This window comes from Mauremys reevesii, unplaced genomic scaffold (genome assembly GCF_016161935.1).
Source record: "Mauremys reevesii isolate NIE-2019 unplaced genomic scaffold, ASM1616193v1 Contig140, whole genome shotgun sequence".
In the NCBI taxonomy this organism is placed as follows: domain Eukaryota; kingdom Metazoa; phylum Chordata; order Testudines; family Geoemydidae; genus Mauremys; species Mauremys reevesii.
In genome coordinates this window covers 62,497-78,327 of record NW_024100761.1, presented here as the reverse complement: position 1 = coordinate 78,327, position 15,831 = coordinate 62,497, and the positions used below count along the sequence as shown (strand labels likewise).

General features: G+C 45.9%; 1 protein-coding gene and 1 pseudogene across 1 annotated transcript; one reads left to right on the top strand and one right to left on the bottom strand.

Moving 5' to 3' along the window:
• The window catches only part of LOC120393058, a 57,344-nt pseudogene extending 55,743 nt beyond the window's left edge, over positions 1-1,601 (bottom strand).
• On the top strand, positions 475-14,215 carry LOC120393059 (NACHT, LRR and PYD domains-containing protein 3-like). Its single transcript, XM_039517685.1, has 3 exons — positions 475-893; positions 3,958-4,128; positions 13,623-14,215. The coding sequence occupies exons 1-3, from the start codon at positions 625-627 to the stop codon at positions 13,720-13,722; spliced, it is 540 nt and encodes a 179-aa protein (XP_039373619.1). The 5' UTR covers positions 475-624; the 3' UTR covers positions 13,723-14,215.
• The last annotated feature ends 1,616 nt before the right edge of the window (positions 14,216-15,831 follow it).

Below are 15,831 nucleotides of genomic sequence, written 5' to 3'. Positions count from 1 at the left end.
CAGCACCAGCCGCACTGGACTCCAATTGCTGTCTCCCCTCCCCAGGTCTGAGGGTCAGAGTTAGGAGCTGGTGGGCCGGGGGCAGACACAGAGATGTGAGACAGCTGCTCCCTGCAGTGGAGCAGCAGAGCTAGTGCTGAGGGCACAGAGGGACAGGATCTCCCAGCTCCTCCTGCTCTGAGCCTGGCCCAGCTGCCTGGGGAGGGGGCTCCCCCTACAGCCTCCCCGTAGGGGTGGGGCTGCTCTGATTGGGTCGCACCATCCTGAGACACATTAGCACCAAGTCCAGCCTGATTGGTCAGGACCTGAGTGGGCAGGAATTAAAGGGCAAATTTTTACCCTTTCTGAATTCTGACTGATCAATGGAAGGGGCGAGGGGGCGGTGCTTAGGAAGGAGTCTTACCACAAATCTTATTCCTCATTGGTCAGTTGCAGGAATTTGTTATGTCTAGGCCATTCTCCCTGTTGATTGGTGAAGGGTAAAGGGCAAGGGGTGGAGTTTAGACAGGAAGTCCCACCCACTGCTGGTTTCTCACTGGACAAGAGGTGGGACTTGAGACGGAGTCTGTAGCAGGATTTCTGGCTCATTCTGGATGCTGATTAGTCAAGCAGAGGGACTGGTGGATGGGGCCACCTGTCAGAACAGCTGTGACGAGCCTGATTCACACCATGATCCCCCTTCTCTACCTTTCTCTCTCCTGCAGCTTGCGGAAGTCCTCTACATCGGGATGCGGTGTCACAGCCGCTGGCTGTGGGGATCTTGCCGCTTTGCTCAAAACCAGACAGAACCTGACAAAGCTGTACCTGGATAATAACGTTTCTCTGGGAGATTCCGGAGTGCAGCTGCTGTGTGAGGGGCTGACACACCCAAACTGCAAATTAGCGACTCTGGTGTAAGTAACATTTGGCCTCCTTTATGCATTTACGGGTGTCCTTGTTAGAAAGTGTTCAACAGGGTGCATTGCTGGTTCTGCTCTCTGCAGTTACAAGGAGAATCTGAAAATCTAGTGTCTCCCCAGCACTTGCAGGAAGGACTCACGATATGTGCCCAGCCTGCCAGGTTTGAAAAGGTAAATGTAAATGTCAAAATACCCTTTGAAGTGCAGCCTGCTAGGAAGGGGGTTGTGTGTTTACAGTTACAAACAGGGCTGGTGAGAGCAGATGCCAGTGCTGGTCTCATTCTAAAAAAAAACCCCAAACTGTCCTGGGAAATCTTTGGCTTTTCCTTCTTCTATTTCAGTGTATTTCTGTGTGTTTCTTCTTCTCTCAAGGCAGAAGGCCCACCCATGCCTGTGAGAAGCTGGGAAACTCTAGGGACTTCCGCCCAGATTTTCAAAACACCTACACCCTGGAAGCTGAGCTCTCCTGAAAATCTTTCCCAAAAGCACCAGTAGAATGAGCAGCAAAATCAACATCCATTTGCAGCAGTTGTTCACCACTGGAGTTAATGCCACTAACCTCTAATGTCCACACCCTCCATTCTCTCCTAAGAACATCAGATTCGCTGCCTGGAGGGCTGAGGTGCTTCTGCTGCCAACTATCCCCACCACAAACAAGACTTCAAAGCTCCACCTGGCAGCATGTAGATGGATACGACTCATCTCAGGGCTAGTTGTTTTCTTCTTTATTCCCACCATCAGTGATGTTTAGTCTCTTCCTTCTCTCTTAGTGATGAGCAGGTGCCGCTACCCATTATGTACCCTCCAGAGGAGACAAGTCACCAGCTGCACTCAGAGACTTCCTGGGTCAGTGATTTCCCTCTCAGAGCAACCACCACCACATCCACTTTCCTTTCCTCCCCCTTGCTCTAGGAGTCACCACTGGACTGCACTTCCCCTGCCCAGTGCAACTGTAGCTTCCTGTCCCTTCCAAAGGAGTGAGACCTACAGCTCACTGGTTCCTCACTGCAATAGGTGATAGGAGATGTAGCCATTCCAGGACCCTTCAGTGGCAATCAGTGACTGGTAGTTCCTCTCTCCATCCCACAGCCTTGCAGAGAATCTTATAATGATGGTGGTTCCTCTCCCTTGTGGAAGCTGCCCCTTCTCTCCCCCATATGGTGTAGGACAGTGGGGGATAAGTAACTCACTGTTGGTGGGATGGAGAGGGAAGACACACTTCTGTGTTGCGCTGACAGATCTGCTGTGAGATCTACTATCCCATGAAACAGTCTCCACGTGGAACTGATGGAAGCTTCATCACTTGGAGCATCTTAAATCTCCACTAGACAGCTCACTGGAACACATGTTGCAGAGAGCAATCCTGCTTTGGCAAGGGAGGTACTAGGTTAACTAATAGGGGTGGCATGTGAGCGTGGTTCAGTGCCTCTTCCTACCTGTCCCCCTTATGTTTTGGCTGTAATGTGCTGCAGAGAAGGGGGTCTCTGGAGAAAGTGGTAGTGACAGCTCACTCCCCACCATCACCCACCAACCCTTGATTGACAGCAGCCACAAAAAGACGTATGAGATCTGCAAATCACCGACCAGGCAAGTTTGCTGGTTATTAGGAGCAGGTGGTGTACTGCCAAAAGGTTAATTTTAGATTGGATTTGGCAGAGAAAGGTGTGTGTGGAGTGGTGAGGGAACTTGATGTCCTTTCAGAAAGGTCTGTATCCCGTAGCAAGAGGGCTTGTCTACATTACCCGCTGGATTGACGGGAGATGAATCTACCAGCTGGCTTTGGTGGCTGGTTTGGATTGAGACTCCTGCAGAAGGAGCGCACACACACACCCTGTGCGAAGATAGGACAGTACCTGGCACCTGTGGAGACTCACCCTGTTGCCCCTGATGTAATGTGATTGAGGGAGTTGAGGATCTTCGCAGCTGGTGGTGCTGCCTGTACCCACAGAAACACACAGAAACCTGTGCTCGATCCCAAAGGTGACTAGGGAGTCCTGGAAGTTGCAGGCCCACTGGTAGGCTGCAGAGCACTGCCCTTTGCTCCCTTTATCCTCCCCCAGTAAGGCCGTCACACTCTGGAGGGCAAGATTAAAATCTCCCCACTGCTGGAGAGTGAGCTGCACCTTCCTCCTGGAGCCTTGTGAGTCTTCCAGGAACAATTACAGCTTGTGCCACAGCACAGTGGGAGCTGAGAAGCCTGCAGAATCAGCAAGCCCACAGACACCCCTTTGCCCTCCAGAAGGGATGTCAGGGGAAGGGGGAGCTGCAGCTGGTAGCAGGGCCACAGCCCTTTTTTCTGCCCTGGCCTTTCTTCCTGACTGAGGGGCTCCCTTGGTGGTGGTGGGTTTGGCAGCAGAGTCCCTGCCTCTGCTTTCTGCTGCTGTCCCAGAGGGGATGATGATGGTACCAGCAGAGGTGTCAGTGGTAGCCATGGGAGCAGATGGAGGAGAAAGCTGAGGGGGATATCAGCCATGTCCAGGGGTCCCCCTCCTTCAGTCTTCCCAGCTTCCCCCCATGGACCAAATCACTAAAGCAGAAGCCTCACCTGAGGCTGGGTCGGGGTCTGCCATTGAGGACAGGCGACAGGAACAGCCACTGGAGGCATATAGAAGAAAGGGGACGGGGGAATCTAACGTCTTCTCCCCACTAGACTGCAGTGCGGTGAGGAGGGAGCAAAGGTCAACTGGGGAATTAATCAGATAAACGGTTTGGGTGTGTATGTGTGGAGTCTCCTTCTACAGCTGACTGGGAGTGAAGGAGAGCATATAAGTGTGTGGGGTGTGTGCAGGTGACTAGGAAGGGCAGGGGAAACAGGCAACACACCATGGGGGAAAGTGGATCACAAGGGTTTATATAATTAATTATATCATAAGGGTCTAAACTTTCAGTAGAGGTCTTTTATTATTATTTCAATCAAAATAAATAGATAATAGATATTCCTGGCCACTGTCTTGAATTAAGAATCCCTTTGGAGATACACATGGGTATCAGTGAAGGGAAATGCAGAGAATGGGGCATACACAAGTCATTTTACTCTGTATATATCTGTCTCTTGCAGGCTTCACTATTGTGGTCTCACAGCTGCGTGTTGTGAGAATCTCTCCTCTGTTCTCAGCACCAGCCAGACCCTGACATTCCTAGGTCTAGGGGCAAACAGTCTGGAGGATTCAGGAATACAGTGGCTGTGTGAGGGGCTGAAACATCCAAACTGCAAACTACACACACTAGGGTAAGTAACAGCTGGCTCCCTTTAGCCAATTCCTGGAAACACCGATGTTGTGAGTTAAACTCAGTGTACCCGGATCACAATGTCCTACAGTACATGGAACCCAGCCACGGACCAGCCCCACTCTGCTCTCCAGGCAAAGAACAGAGACCCACTGATGTGTTCACTGCCTATATTTTACTAGTTAAACAATTGAAGAATGTAGTGGGCTCAGGCCTAAACTCCTGTTGAGCAGGGAAAGCAGCTGGACAACTGCCCTAAAGGGGTAGCCAAGGATCCCCCTGACTCAGGATAATCCTCAGGTGGTAGAAAGCAGGTATAGCAAACTCTGTACCACCCATTGCTTGCATCCCCCTGCCCCCATGTACAGGGTGTGGAGGAGCATGGAGGTGTATGTCTGGGGCAGAGTGCATGGTGCTCCACCTCTCCTAGGCCGGCCCAGCATCTGGGGTAACTTAGGGCAGCCCCGAGGTTCCTCTCTGTTAGACCAGAAGCCATTTTGTCCCCTACCTGGCCCAGGATCAGGGAGTGCAGATGTGGCTTATAACCAGTTTCTTCAGTCTCCTCATCAGCGCTGAGTGTGAACTTGGTGCAGTTGAGGACAGTGTCCAGTGGTTTTTAGCAAATTCCAGATGCAGCATATTTTGAAATTAAAAACACTATTATTTTAATACAATAAAAACTACAACCCAGTATTGCCAACATCAAGAGAGCAAAAATCATGAGTTAGACCCCTGAAACTCATAGAGATTGCCAAAAAAATCCTAATTGTGGTGTGGGGTTTTTTTTGGTTTTAGTGTCTTTTGACTTTTTAACTCCCTTTTACTCCTTTGTCAAATGTAGTCAGATATTTGGCTGCATGTCTGTTCTCTCTGTGTGCTGTCTCAGCTCTGTGCAGATAGTTGGCACAGCAGACCTCGATCGAACCACCCAGTGAGACTACAAGACCCATTTCAGTATCGAAGGCACCTGGTCAGGTTTATTGCCAATGAACCATTGTCCTAGCTTCCCAGATCAATGTCTACAGTTACACTAGCACGTGTATGCCTGTGATAATGGATGCAGCTCAGTGAATGGCAGGACTTTCCATTTTCTTCTTGACGGGCGAAAGACATTCCCTCTGAGACTTCATTTTATACATTTTATACACCGATACAAACAAGTTATGTATTGCCCCTCTGACATGGCTAGGTGCCACCAATCAGACTGTGAATGGCTTGCCAATTACAGAACCAGTTTCTCCTCCCTTGGTTTTCACACCTCAGCTGCTGGAACAGGGCCCCATCCTCCCTGATTGATCTAACCTCGTTATCTCTAGCTTGCTTCTTGCTTGCTTATATATACACACCTGCCCCTGGAAATTTCCACTGCTTGCATCCGAAGAAGTGGGTATTCACCCACGAAAGCTCATGCTGCAAAACATCTGTTAGTCTATAAGGTGCCACAGGATTCTTTGCTGCTTCTACAGAACCAGACTAACACGGCTACCCCTCTGATACTTGACACCAATCACCTTGTACATGTTGGTTCAATCCAGACATCTCTATTCATCATTCTGTCATCCTGATCCTATCTTTACAATGGGTCAACCTGTTCATGTTATCTGTGGGGAATGTGTCAGTACTGAGGTGTTCTGGTACCACCCTTCTGGAATGTGTTTGTGGGTGTGTTCGGTGCCTAGCACTTCTTAAGAATGTATTTCTGCAATATCAGCCCTGTTCTTGCCAGATTCTGTGAGCAGGGCCTGCCTCCAGTTCACAGCTTGACTTTGCTTTATATTAGCAAAGCTTTGACCACTACTTTAGCCCAGGCCTCAGGCCTCTGATACAAGGGCTTATGTCTCAACCTCTCTTCCTACTACACCAGCGTGAGTAAAATAACAGATTGAAAAATCAATATTCAGTGTACACAAAAATGCATGTCTCTCCCTGGTTGCTCAGATGGAGCCTGCATTTAATCTCTCCTCACCCATAATGTAGAGGAGCTTCTATCCCTTTCCTATCATTGTCTTGACTTTCTACCCTCCATATTTTTTTCCTGATTCACACTTGCACAAAGAATATATATTACTATTTAGGGTTGGTGAGTTACAGATATGCATATTAAAGAACTTGAAACTTATTCAAATAAGGATATAAGCAACAAAGTCACAGTAAACATACTATGGGATTGGTTTAGCCTTTTCTAAGAAGCAGCACTTCCCTGATCCCCCAACCACCACATCTCTGTCAGAGCCCCCGAAATACTCCTCCCCTTCCTCCAGATGCCTCCTGCAATCCGCTCCTTCCTGTCCTCCACATCGCCCTGCAGCCCATTTTCCTGCGCCCCTAAATCTGCCTCCTTCTCCCCCTCATTTCCCTGATCCCCCTCACTCCATCTACTTTTAGCCCTGTCCTTGGAGCTCCTCACAGTCCTTATGTCCTGTCTAGCCCCCAAACCAGAGTGGCAGCCATTTTGCCTGTGGGCATGGCTTCCATCTCAATGTAAACAGCGGGAGGTGGCAGCCAACTTTATCAAGGGCAGCCTCACTTCCACGAGCAGATGGACTGTAGGGAAATGGTAGCCAGTGTTATAAATATAGAGGGAAGGGTAGCAACCTTTATGCTTGTAGTAGCATAAAATCCCTCCTTGGCAGCGCTACTAGATTGGTTTACCTGTAAGGAGTTAGGCAGTTCAAATAACCTAGTTGACACCTGACCAGAAGGACCAATGAGGAAAGAAGATAAACTTTCAAATCTGCGGGTGGGAGGATTTGTTGTTCTTCTCTTTTGTTGCTCCCTCTCCAGATGGAAGGAGAAGCCAAGCAGGTACAACATCATCTGAAAATATAAGTAGGGCAAGGAAATGCATTAGGTTATCTTTTGTTTTAGCTTGTGAATTTTGTTTTTGTAACTGTGAAGCTGAGCCAGAGGAGAATCCTCTGTGTTCTAAATCTTTTTATTACCCTGTAAAGTTACCTTCCATCCTGATTTTGCAGGTGTGATTCTTTTATTTTTTTCTTTATAAAGTTCTTCTTTTAAGAACCTGATTGATTTCAGTGTCCTGAAGACAAAGGGTCAGGTCTGTGCTCACATTGCTAAAGAAATTGGTTGGTTTATTACTCTGAAGCCTCCCCAGGAAAGGTGGTGAAGGGGCTTGGAGGGATATTTTGGGGGGATAGAGATTCCAAGTGACCCTTCGCTGAATTTTTGTGTAAATCACTTGGTGGTGGCCGCCATACCGACCATGAACAAGGAAAGGAATTTGTGCCTTGGGGAAGTTTTAACCTAAGCTGGTAGAAATAAGCTTAGGGGGTCTTTCATGCGGGTCCTTACATCTGTACCCTAGAGTTCAGAGTGTGTGAGGGGAATCCTGACATGGTGGCAGTCGTGGGATCAGTTTAAACCAAAAGCACTCAGGATTTTAAAAGAATACATTTTTCTTTTGGCTGCTTAAAAACCAGGGAGGTTTCTTTTCTCTTAAGGAACACATTTTTTTTTCAGCCTCATTTCCAGTAAGAGGAGATGGTGGCCATTTTTAATAAAGGAAAAATTGCTAGTTTTCGCCTTCCATCATGTTTTCAGGTACAGGGTTGGGGAAATGTCAGTATTACAAATTCTAGTGATTTTAGCACAACGCTTCCATGTGGTCCAGCCACTAGAGAGGGACAGAGCCACACTGGGTATGGTGAGTTACACTAGCACATCCCTTTCCTTAGAACAGGACTGTCAAGCTGTATGGGGGGACTTAGGAGTGTGGGCACCTCCCAAGAGACTAGTCACTCACTGAGTGCATCCTAGATCTCACACCAAAGAAGCTGGCAGCCAATCCTATAGTAAGCTATTTAGAGATTTATTAGTAAGGGTATGTCGACACAGCAATGTAAGTCCAGACTTGAGCCTGGGCTCAAGCCTAACCCCCTTTGTGTCCGCACACCAATTGTGTTAATTTAGGGCTTGAACTTAGGGTCACAGGACCCTGAAAGTCTGAAGGGTCCGAGCCAGTGTTAAGCTGGGACCTAGAGTCTGAGTTCTGTTGCTTTCCTGTGTGCATGTGGCCCTGGCTTGACTCATTCCCAGAAGTTCTCCAGATGTATCCCAGGGTTCCCTGGGCTTCATATGCAGAGGTGCCCAGGCAGTGTGCACTGTGAGGGTGGGGAGTGGGAATCAGCCCCAAAACTTCCTCTCAGCCTCCCAGGGATCCCTTATCCCTGCCTCACAGGGTGTTGTGGGGGCACAGAAAAGGGATCCCTGGGGTTTGCTGAAGTACACTGCACCCCAAGCCCTGGGGATAAAACTTCACTGGCAGCAGCCAGCCTGGGGTGGGTGGGCATTTTCCCTCTGAAAAATTTGTTTTTGTCAAACATAAAACCAAACCAACAAAAATAACAAACAAACAAAAACAGCTTAATTGAATATCCTGTTTTAAAAATGAAGAATGGCAAAGTTTCATTAGAATAGTTTGACAGCCCTGGAGACTGACGTCCTAATTATCCCTAGAACTGGAGCACATGGGCATTTTCCTGCCAGTGTGACTCAGCCTAGAGGTGCAGGGCCCAACTCTCACATTAGATGGTTGTTCAGTATAAAGCCTTCACAAACTGCAGTCACTGTACTGAGACAGCCGCCAAAGGAGCTAGTTATGCAGTTGATGTGCTCATGTGTCCTTATGGGCACCTGAATCCCATCAACAGCACTGTCACAGTTAGGAAATAGGGAGGGCAATAGAGTTTTCCCACAGTGCAACACATTAAAAGGGCTTGAGTGTCAACATTGGGATGGGGGAGTGGGAGTGGGAGGGGGAGATGTGCTTGGTACTCTGGGATAGGGTTACTTTGTCTTGGGTCTGTGCACTGCAGAGTGGACTACAGAGCCCTAGATTAGAGCACTGGTCAGGAAATTCTTTATTTAGGGTTAAAATGCAGTGTGGATTCTCAATTCAGGGTTCTCTGACACAGGTCTGCTGACTCAAGTCCCACTCACCCTAGACTTACATTGCTGTATAGACATACCCCAAGAAAAATAAATGCATTATTCAAGGGTTAAAGCAGGTAAAAATATATGTACAAGTGAGTTATGATCTATAATTTCAAAAGGTGGGAGATATGTAGGTCATCTGGTCACAGAACAGGGAACCAAATTGATCACATTACAGTTAAACACAAATGGAGAAGAACATATTCATAAATGATCTGGAGAAAGGGGTAGACAGTGAGGTGGAAAAAGATAATAAAAAACTGCTCAAGATAGATAAGTCCAAAGCAGACGCAAAGAGCTTCAAAAGGATCTCACAAAACTCGGTGACCTGCAACAAAATGGCAGGTGAAATTCAGTGTCAATAAATGCAAAGTAATGCATATTGGAAAACAAATCCCAACTAAACATATAAAATAATGGGGCTCTCACTCAAGAGAGATATCTTGGAGTCACTGTGGAAAGTTCTCTGAAAAACATCCACTCAATGTGAAGCAGCAGTCAAAAAAGCAAACAGAATTTTGGGAATCATTAAGAAAGGGATAGATAATAAGACAGAAATTCCAAACTCTAATAATAAGTATATAGGTAGGGATATATTACTGATCACCTGACCAGGATGGTGGTAGTGACTGTGAAATGCCCAGGGAGATTAGAGAGGCTATTCAAATAAAAAAATCAATAATAATAATGCGGATTTCAGTTATCCCCATATTGACTGAGTACATGTCACCTCAGGACGGGAGGCAGAGATAAAGGTTCTTGACACCTTAAATGACAGCTTCTTGGAGCAGCTGGTCCTGGAACCCACCGGAAGAGAGGCAATTCTTGATTTAGTCCTAAGTGGAGCACAGGATCTGGTCCAAGAGGTGAATATAGGTGGACCGCTTGGTAAAAGTGACCATAATATAATTAAATGTAATAACTCTGTGGCAGGAAAAACACCACAGTGGCCCAACACTGTAGCATTTAATTTCAGAAAGGGGAACTACACAAAAATGAGGAGGTTAGTTCAACAGAAATTAAAGGTACAGTGCCAAAAGTGAAATCTCTGTAAGCTGCATGGAAAGTTTTTAAAGGCACCATAATATATGCTCAACTTAAATTTATACCCCAAATTAAAAAAAAACATTGTAAGAGAACCAAAGAAGAGCCACCATGGCTAAACAACAAGGTAAAAGAAGCAGTAAGCGGCAAAAAGGCATCCTTTAAAAAGTGGAAGTTAAATCCTAGTGAGGAGAAAAGGAAGGAGCATAAACTCTGGCAAATGAAGTGTAAAAATACAATTAGGAAGGCCAAAAAAGAATTTAAGAAACAGTTAGCCAAAGACTCAAAAAGTAATAGCATTTTTTTTTAAGTACATCAGAAGCAGGAAGCCTGCTAAACAACCAGTGGGGCCACTGGACAATCAAGGTGCTAAAGGAGCACTCAAGAACGATAAGGCCATTGCAGAGAAACTAAATGAATTCTTTGCATCAGTCTTCACAGCTGAGGATGTGAGCGAGATTCCCAAACCTGAGCCATTCTTTTTAGGTCACAGATCTGAGGAACTGTCCCACATTGAGGTATCATTAGAGGAGGTTTTGGAACAAATTGATACATTAAACAGCAATAAGTCACCAGGACCAGATGATATTCACCCAAGAGTTCTGAAGGAACTCAAATGTGAAATTGCAGAACTGCTAACTGTAGTCTGTAATCTATCATTTAAATCAGTTTCTGTACCAGATGACTGGAGGATAGCTAATGTGACACCAATTTTTAAAAAGGGCTCCAGAGGTGATCCCAGCAATTACAGGCCTGTAAGCCTGACTTCAGTACTGGGCAAACTGGTTGCAACTATAATAAAGAACAATATTGTCAGACATATAGTTGAACATAATTTGTTGAGGAAGAGTCAACATGATTTTAGTAAAGGGAAATCATGCCTCAACAATCTACTAGAATTCTTTGAGGCGGGTCAACAAGCATGTAGACAAAGGGGATCCAGTGGATATAGTGTACTTAGATTTTCAGAAAGCCTTTGACAAGGTCCCTCACCAAAAGCTCTTACGCAAAGTAAGCTGCCACAGGATAAGAGGGAAAGTGCTCTCATGGATTTATAACAGGTTAAAAGATAGGAAACAGAGGGTAGGTATAAATGGTCAGTTTTCAGAATGGAGAGAGGTAAAGAGTGGTGTCCCCCATGGGTCTGTTCTGGACCAGTCCTATTCAACATATTCATAAATGATCTGGAAAAAGGGGTAAACAGTGAGGTGGCAAAATTTGCAGATGATACAAAATTACTAAAGATAGTTAAAACCCACGCAGACTGCGAAGAGCTACAAAAGGATCTCTCAAAACTAGGTGACTGGGCAACAAAATGGCAGATGAAATGTAATGTTGATAAATGCAAAGTAATGCACATTGGAAATTGGAAAGCATAATCCCAACTATACATATAAAATGATGGGGTCTAAATTAGCTGTTACCACTCAAGAAAGAGATCTTCGAGTCATTGTGGATAGTTCTCTGAAAACATCCGCTCAATGTGCAGCGATAGTCAAAAAAGCAAACAGAATGTTGGGAATAATTAAGAAAGGGATAGATAATAGGACAGAAAGTATCATGTTACCGATATATAAATCCATGCTACGCCCACATCTTGAATACTGTGTGCAGATGTGGTCGCTCCATCTCAAGATATATTGGAATTGGAAAAGGTTCAGAAAAGGGCAACAAACATGATTAGGAGTATGGAACGGCTTCCATATGAGGAGAGATTGGAGGAGAGATTTTTCAGCTTGGAAAAGAGACGGATAAGGGGAGATATGATTGAGGTCTATAAAATCATGAATGGTATAGAGAAAGTAAGTAAGGAAGTGTTATTTACTCCTCATAATACAAGAACAAGGGGCCACCAAATGAAATTAATAGGTAGCAGGTTTAAAACAAACACAAGAAAGTATTTTTTCACACAACGCACTGTCAATCTCTGGAACTCCTTCCCAGAGGGTGTTGTGGAGGCCAGTACTATAACGGGGTTCAAAAGGGAGCTACATAGATTCATGGCAGATAGGTCCATCAATGGCTATTAGCCAGGATGGGCAGGAATGGTGTCCCTAGCCTTTGTTTGCCAGAAGCTGGGACTGAGCAACGGGATGGATCACTTGATGATCATCTGTTCTGTTCATTCCCTCTGGCACACCTGGCACTGGCCACTGTCAGAAGACAGGATACTGAGCTAGATGGACCTTTGGTCTGACTCAGTATGGCCGTTTTTATGTTCCTATGTTCTTAACTTTAGAAGATGTACATAGCAGGATCGAGGCACGTGTGGGTGTGAACCACTTAGGCTAGTGGTAACTAAAATGAGAATAAAAATAAGAACAAATAAAAGATTCTGCCCTGCTAGAATCCAAACAGTGAAGAAATAAAGAATTTTTCCATGGGTCCATATTTATAACTTCTCCTCACAGAAACCAAGCTTACTGGATGTAGGTTCCTTTCTTCATGGTGGGAAAAGAGGAATGCGCTTAGACTTTGAACTCACACACAATGACCACTTGCTTTGAATGCGCAGGATTTAACACTTTCTGCTAGACTTCTACATTTGCGTTACAGAAGACTTCTTTTTTGTTTGATGAGTTACTTCCTTACAGGGGTATATACAGTGCAGATGTTTGCTATAACAGTATAACAGGGTACAGATAAGTGAAAACAAAGCATGCAACATCCTGCCGGTTTTTCGTGAAGTCTAAACACTAAACACATTTAACATCTACTTTGAACGATACTAAAGTACCAGTCAGCTGGTCTGGCTTCCAGCTATGAGTTTGTCAGTTCTTAGCTGACACCTACGGCCTTGGCCAGAGCTGGCACTTGGTTTACCAGTGTCACGAGCACCATGCTCTGAACTGAGCACTGGCCCCTGCTCTCTCAAACTTGCTGCAGACAGAAAAACTGCATTCTTCTGAACTGGCTGTAATAGTAAATACAAGAGTAAGTGAAATGTTCCTGTCTTCCTGTAGCTGGGACACATTTTTGAGCTCTCACCTGCATTTCAGCAGTGTCAGGCCCAGTGTGCAGCACCACAACAGCTGCTAAAACTCACCCCCTTCAAGATCTGAGTTACTGAGGGGAGGGGGGCGTGAGGTGCCCATGTAGCAGAGAGCTGAGATAATTCTGCTTACATGGAGAGATTCTGTAAGCTGGATTTTGCAGCCCCTGCTCCCTGTGAGTGCTGAGTAGCTGCACAATCTAGCCCTTTACGTGCAGAAAGGACATTGCTGTCCCATCCCAGAGCTCACAGGGTGAGTGGGGTGCAGTGGTGCAGGCCAGGCTACAGACTGCACCAATGCTTCTCCTCCCCTTCTCCAAAGGAAAGGCACCAGCTAACAGTGAGATCGGCAGGCAAGGGAATGACATTGGTACAGATCCTGTGGGCTCTGGCAGACAGCTGGGAAAGACCCCAGTGGTGGGCAACGCACTGACAGGGACTGTGGGCTCAGGCATCATGTCTGCAGAGAGAACTAACATCCTTTTCTTTCCTTATTTTCCCCACAGAGTGGACTTCCACCGTCTAACTCCAGTAATGCAGGTAGAGCTGTATGCAGTGGAAAAGATAAAACCTGATTTGATCATAAAGATGCAGCCGGAGGACTGAGTGGGAGCCTGTGCACCAACACAGCTCTGGCCTGGCCGCCCTGCCACTAGCTGGATCAGCAGCCAGGGAAAGGTGAAGACCTGGCTCACTTACTATAGATCCCACTATCCCCAGGGACTCCAGCATTATATTTCAGCATCAGTGGCAGGGAGCTAAGTAGAGATTGTCAGGCCCAACCCTCCTGTCTGAGGCAAGAAACTCAGAAGTAGAAGCTGGATTTGCTCCATGCTTGGTCTGACCTTAGATGGTAGAGTTGATTTGCGGGATGGAGCAGGAGGAAGGAAGGGGGGCAGTGCAGGGGGGTGACCCAAGAACCATCCTTGGAGCCAGTGGATTCTGTTCCAATAGCTCAGTCATTATTTGTTGTATGTTTCTTCTCCTACCCGTCCCCCTCCCACAATTTCACACAATTCCCAGGCCATTAAGTCAACATTCTATGTCCATCTACAGCATTTGTTCATGCCAGATGGATGTTTCTATGTCAGTTTTGCTGGAGTCCAATAAAGATCATGAATCAAGACTAATGCTGCACTTCAGAGTTTGTATTTCTTTCTATAGTTTGTGCTGTTCTTGTGCACAAGAATTCTCCCATTCGCCAAGGCTGGGGGAGTCCTCAGGGATGCTTTTCAGACCACTTTCTCAGGGTCAAGAAGCTTGCACAGGCAAAATGACAGTTTGGGCAGCTAAAAGAGGGTTTGTTTACCCTTCTCTGGGTGCTCATGGCTTTATCAGAAAGGTGCTGTAGGTCGCCACAAAGGCTCGTGAACACCCATTTGGGAGTGGAAAACAAAAAAGCAAGATAGGGAGATGATTAAGGCCTGGCCAGTCACCCAGTTGCATGTGCCCAAAGAAATGCTGCTGTTCTAGTTATGCCTGGTGAACTACTAATATATCAGCACAAGTGACGACATTCACCTCATAGCCACTCACTTCCTCTCACAGCTACAGCACAGCCACAAGCCCTATTACGCATTGATTAAAATACCCCCAAACACACAGACTATGCAGGGCTGGCCCACAACATTTTGGCACCTGAGGCGGGGAGCTCAAATGATGCACCCTCGCTTGGGCCAAAATTTTGAAAGGTCTCAATTCTATCTTCTTCCTGTTCTACTCCTCTCATGGTACTGCTCTGCTACCTACCCCAATAGAGGAGAACTAACAACTTAAAATGCCTTCTTTAAAAATTTTAAGTAACACTTAACTTTCAAATGTCTGAACAGCAAATGTGACTTTTCTTGTCCACATAGTAAACATTGGAATTTTTCTCTGTTTGAATAATCAAAGTGATGCTCTCTGTGCCTTCTTGATTGCAAAGATTTGAACCAAGGTCCACAGTCTGGGTGAACTCATGCTCTATTGAGATGGTTGAAAGGCCGACCAGCCTCTCCTGTGTCATTGTGGAGCACAGATATGTTTTTGTTAACTTCAGCTTGGAGAAGCTTCATTCTCCACTGGCAACTGTTACAGGAAGTCTTAGAAGTATGCACAGAGCAACAAAAGCATTTGGAAAGAGGGTGATCATCTTATTTGTGCACATATATTCCAGAACAACCTTTGGAGTTGATCCTGCTGAAATATATCTTGAAAGGGCTTTCAGTTCATCACCTAAATCACTCGCATCAATATCGCACATGTCAATATTGTCTCTAGTGCCCTGCATTGCTAGTGTAGGTCTTCTTCAGGTATAGTGAGGAGTTTTGGAATATCATACAACATCCCAAATATACTGCTGTGTTCCTTGAGCTGCATGAAACGTTCTTCAACTGACTGTATTGCACAATTGAGCACCTGGTTAAATAATTCAACTTTGAATATTGTTGTTTGGGGTCTCTTTGGGGATTATCCCGTGCCTCGTAATCAAAATGTCTTCTTCTTCAGTGACTCTTGTATTCTCGAATGGGTGGGGAAATAGCTTCAATGTGAAGTTCCTCTGCCAACTTCTGTGCACTCTTCAGAACATTTTGAAATTCTTCATTTGACCGGTAAGACTGTAGGTATGACTTTGCTTTGTCCAGTTGTTCCATTGCTCCAGATATATCAAGGCCAACACCTTGGAGTCTCTTGCTTACAACATTTATTTCAAACAGTATGTCATGCCACAACACT

Coding starts and splice junctions, on each gene's coding strand:
- LOC120393059 (XM_039517685.1), top strand. CDS start 625: ATGGGGCCACCTGTCAGAACAGCTGTGACGAGCCTGATTCACACCATG. Junction 894..3,957: donor TGCAAATTAGCGACTCTGGT/GTAAGTAACATT, acceptor TGTCTCTTGCAG/GCTTCACTATTGTGGTCTCA. Junction 4,129..13,622: donor TGCAAACTACACACACTAGG/GTAAGTAACAGC, acceptor TTTTCCCCACAG/AGTGGACTTCCACCGTCTAA.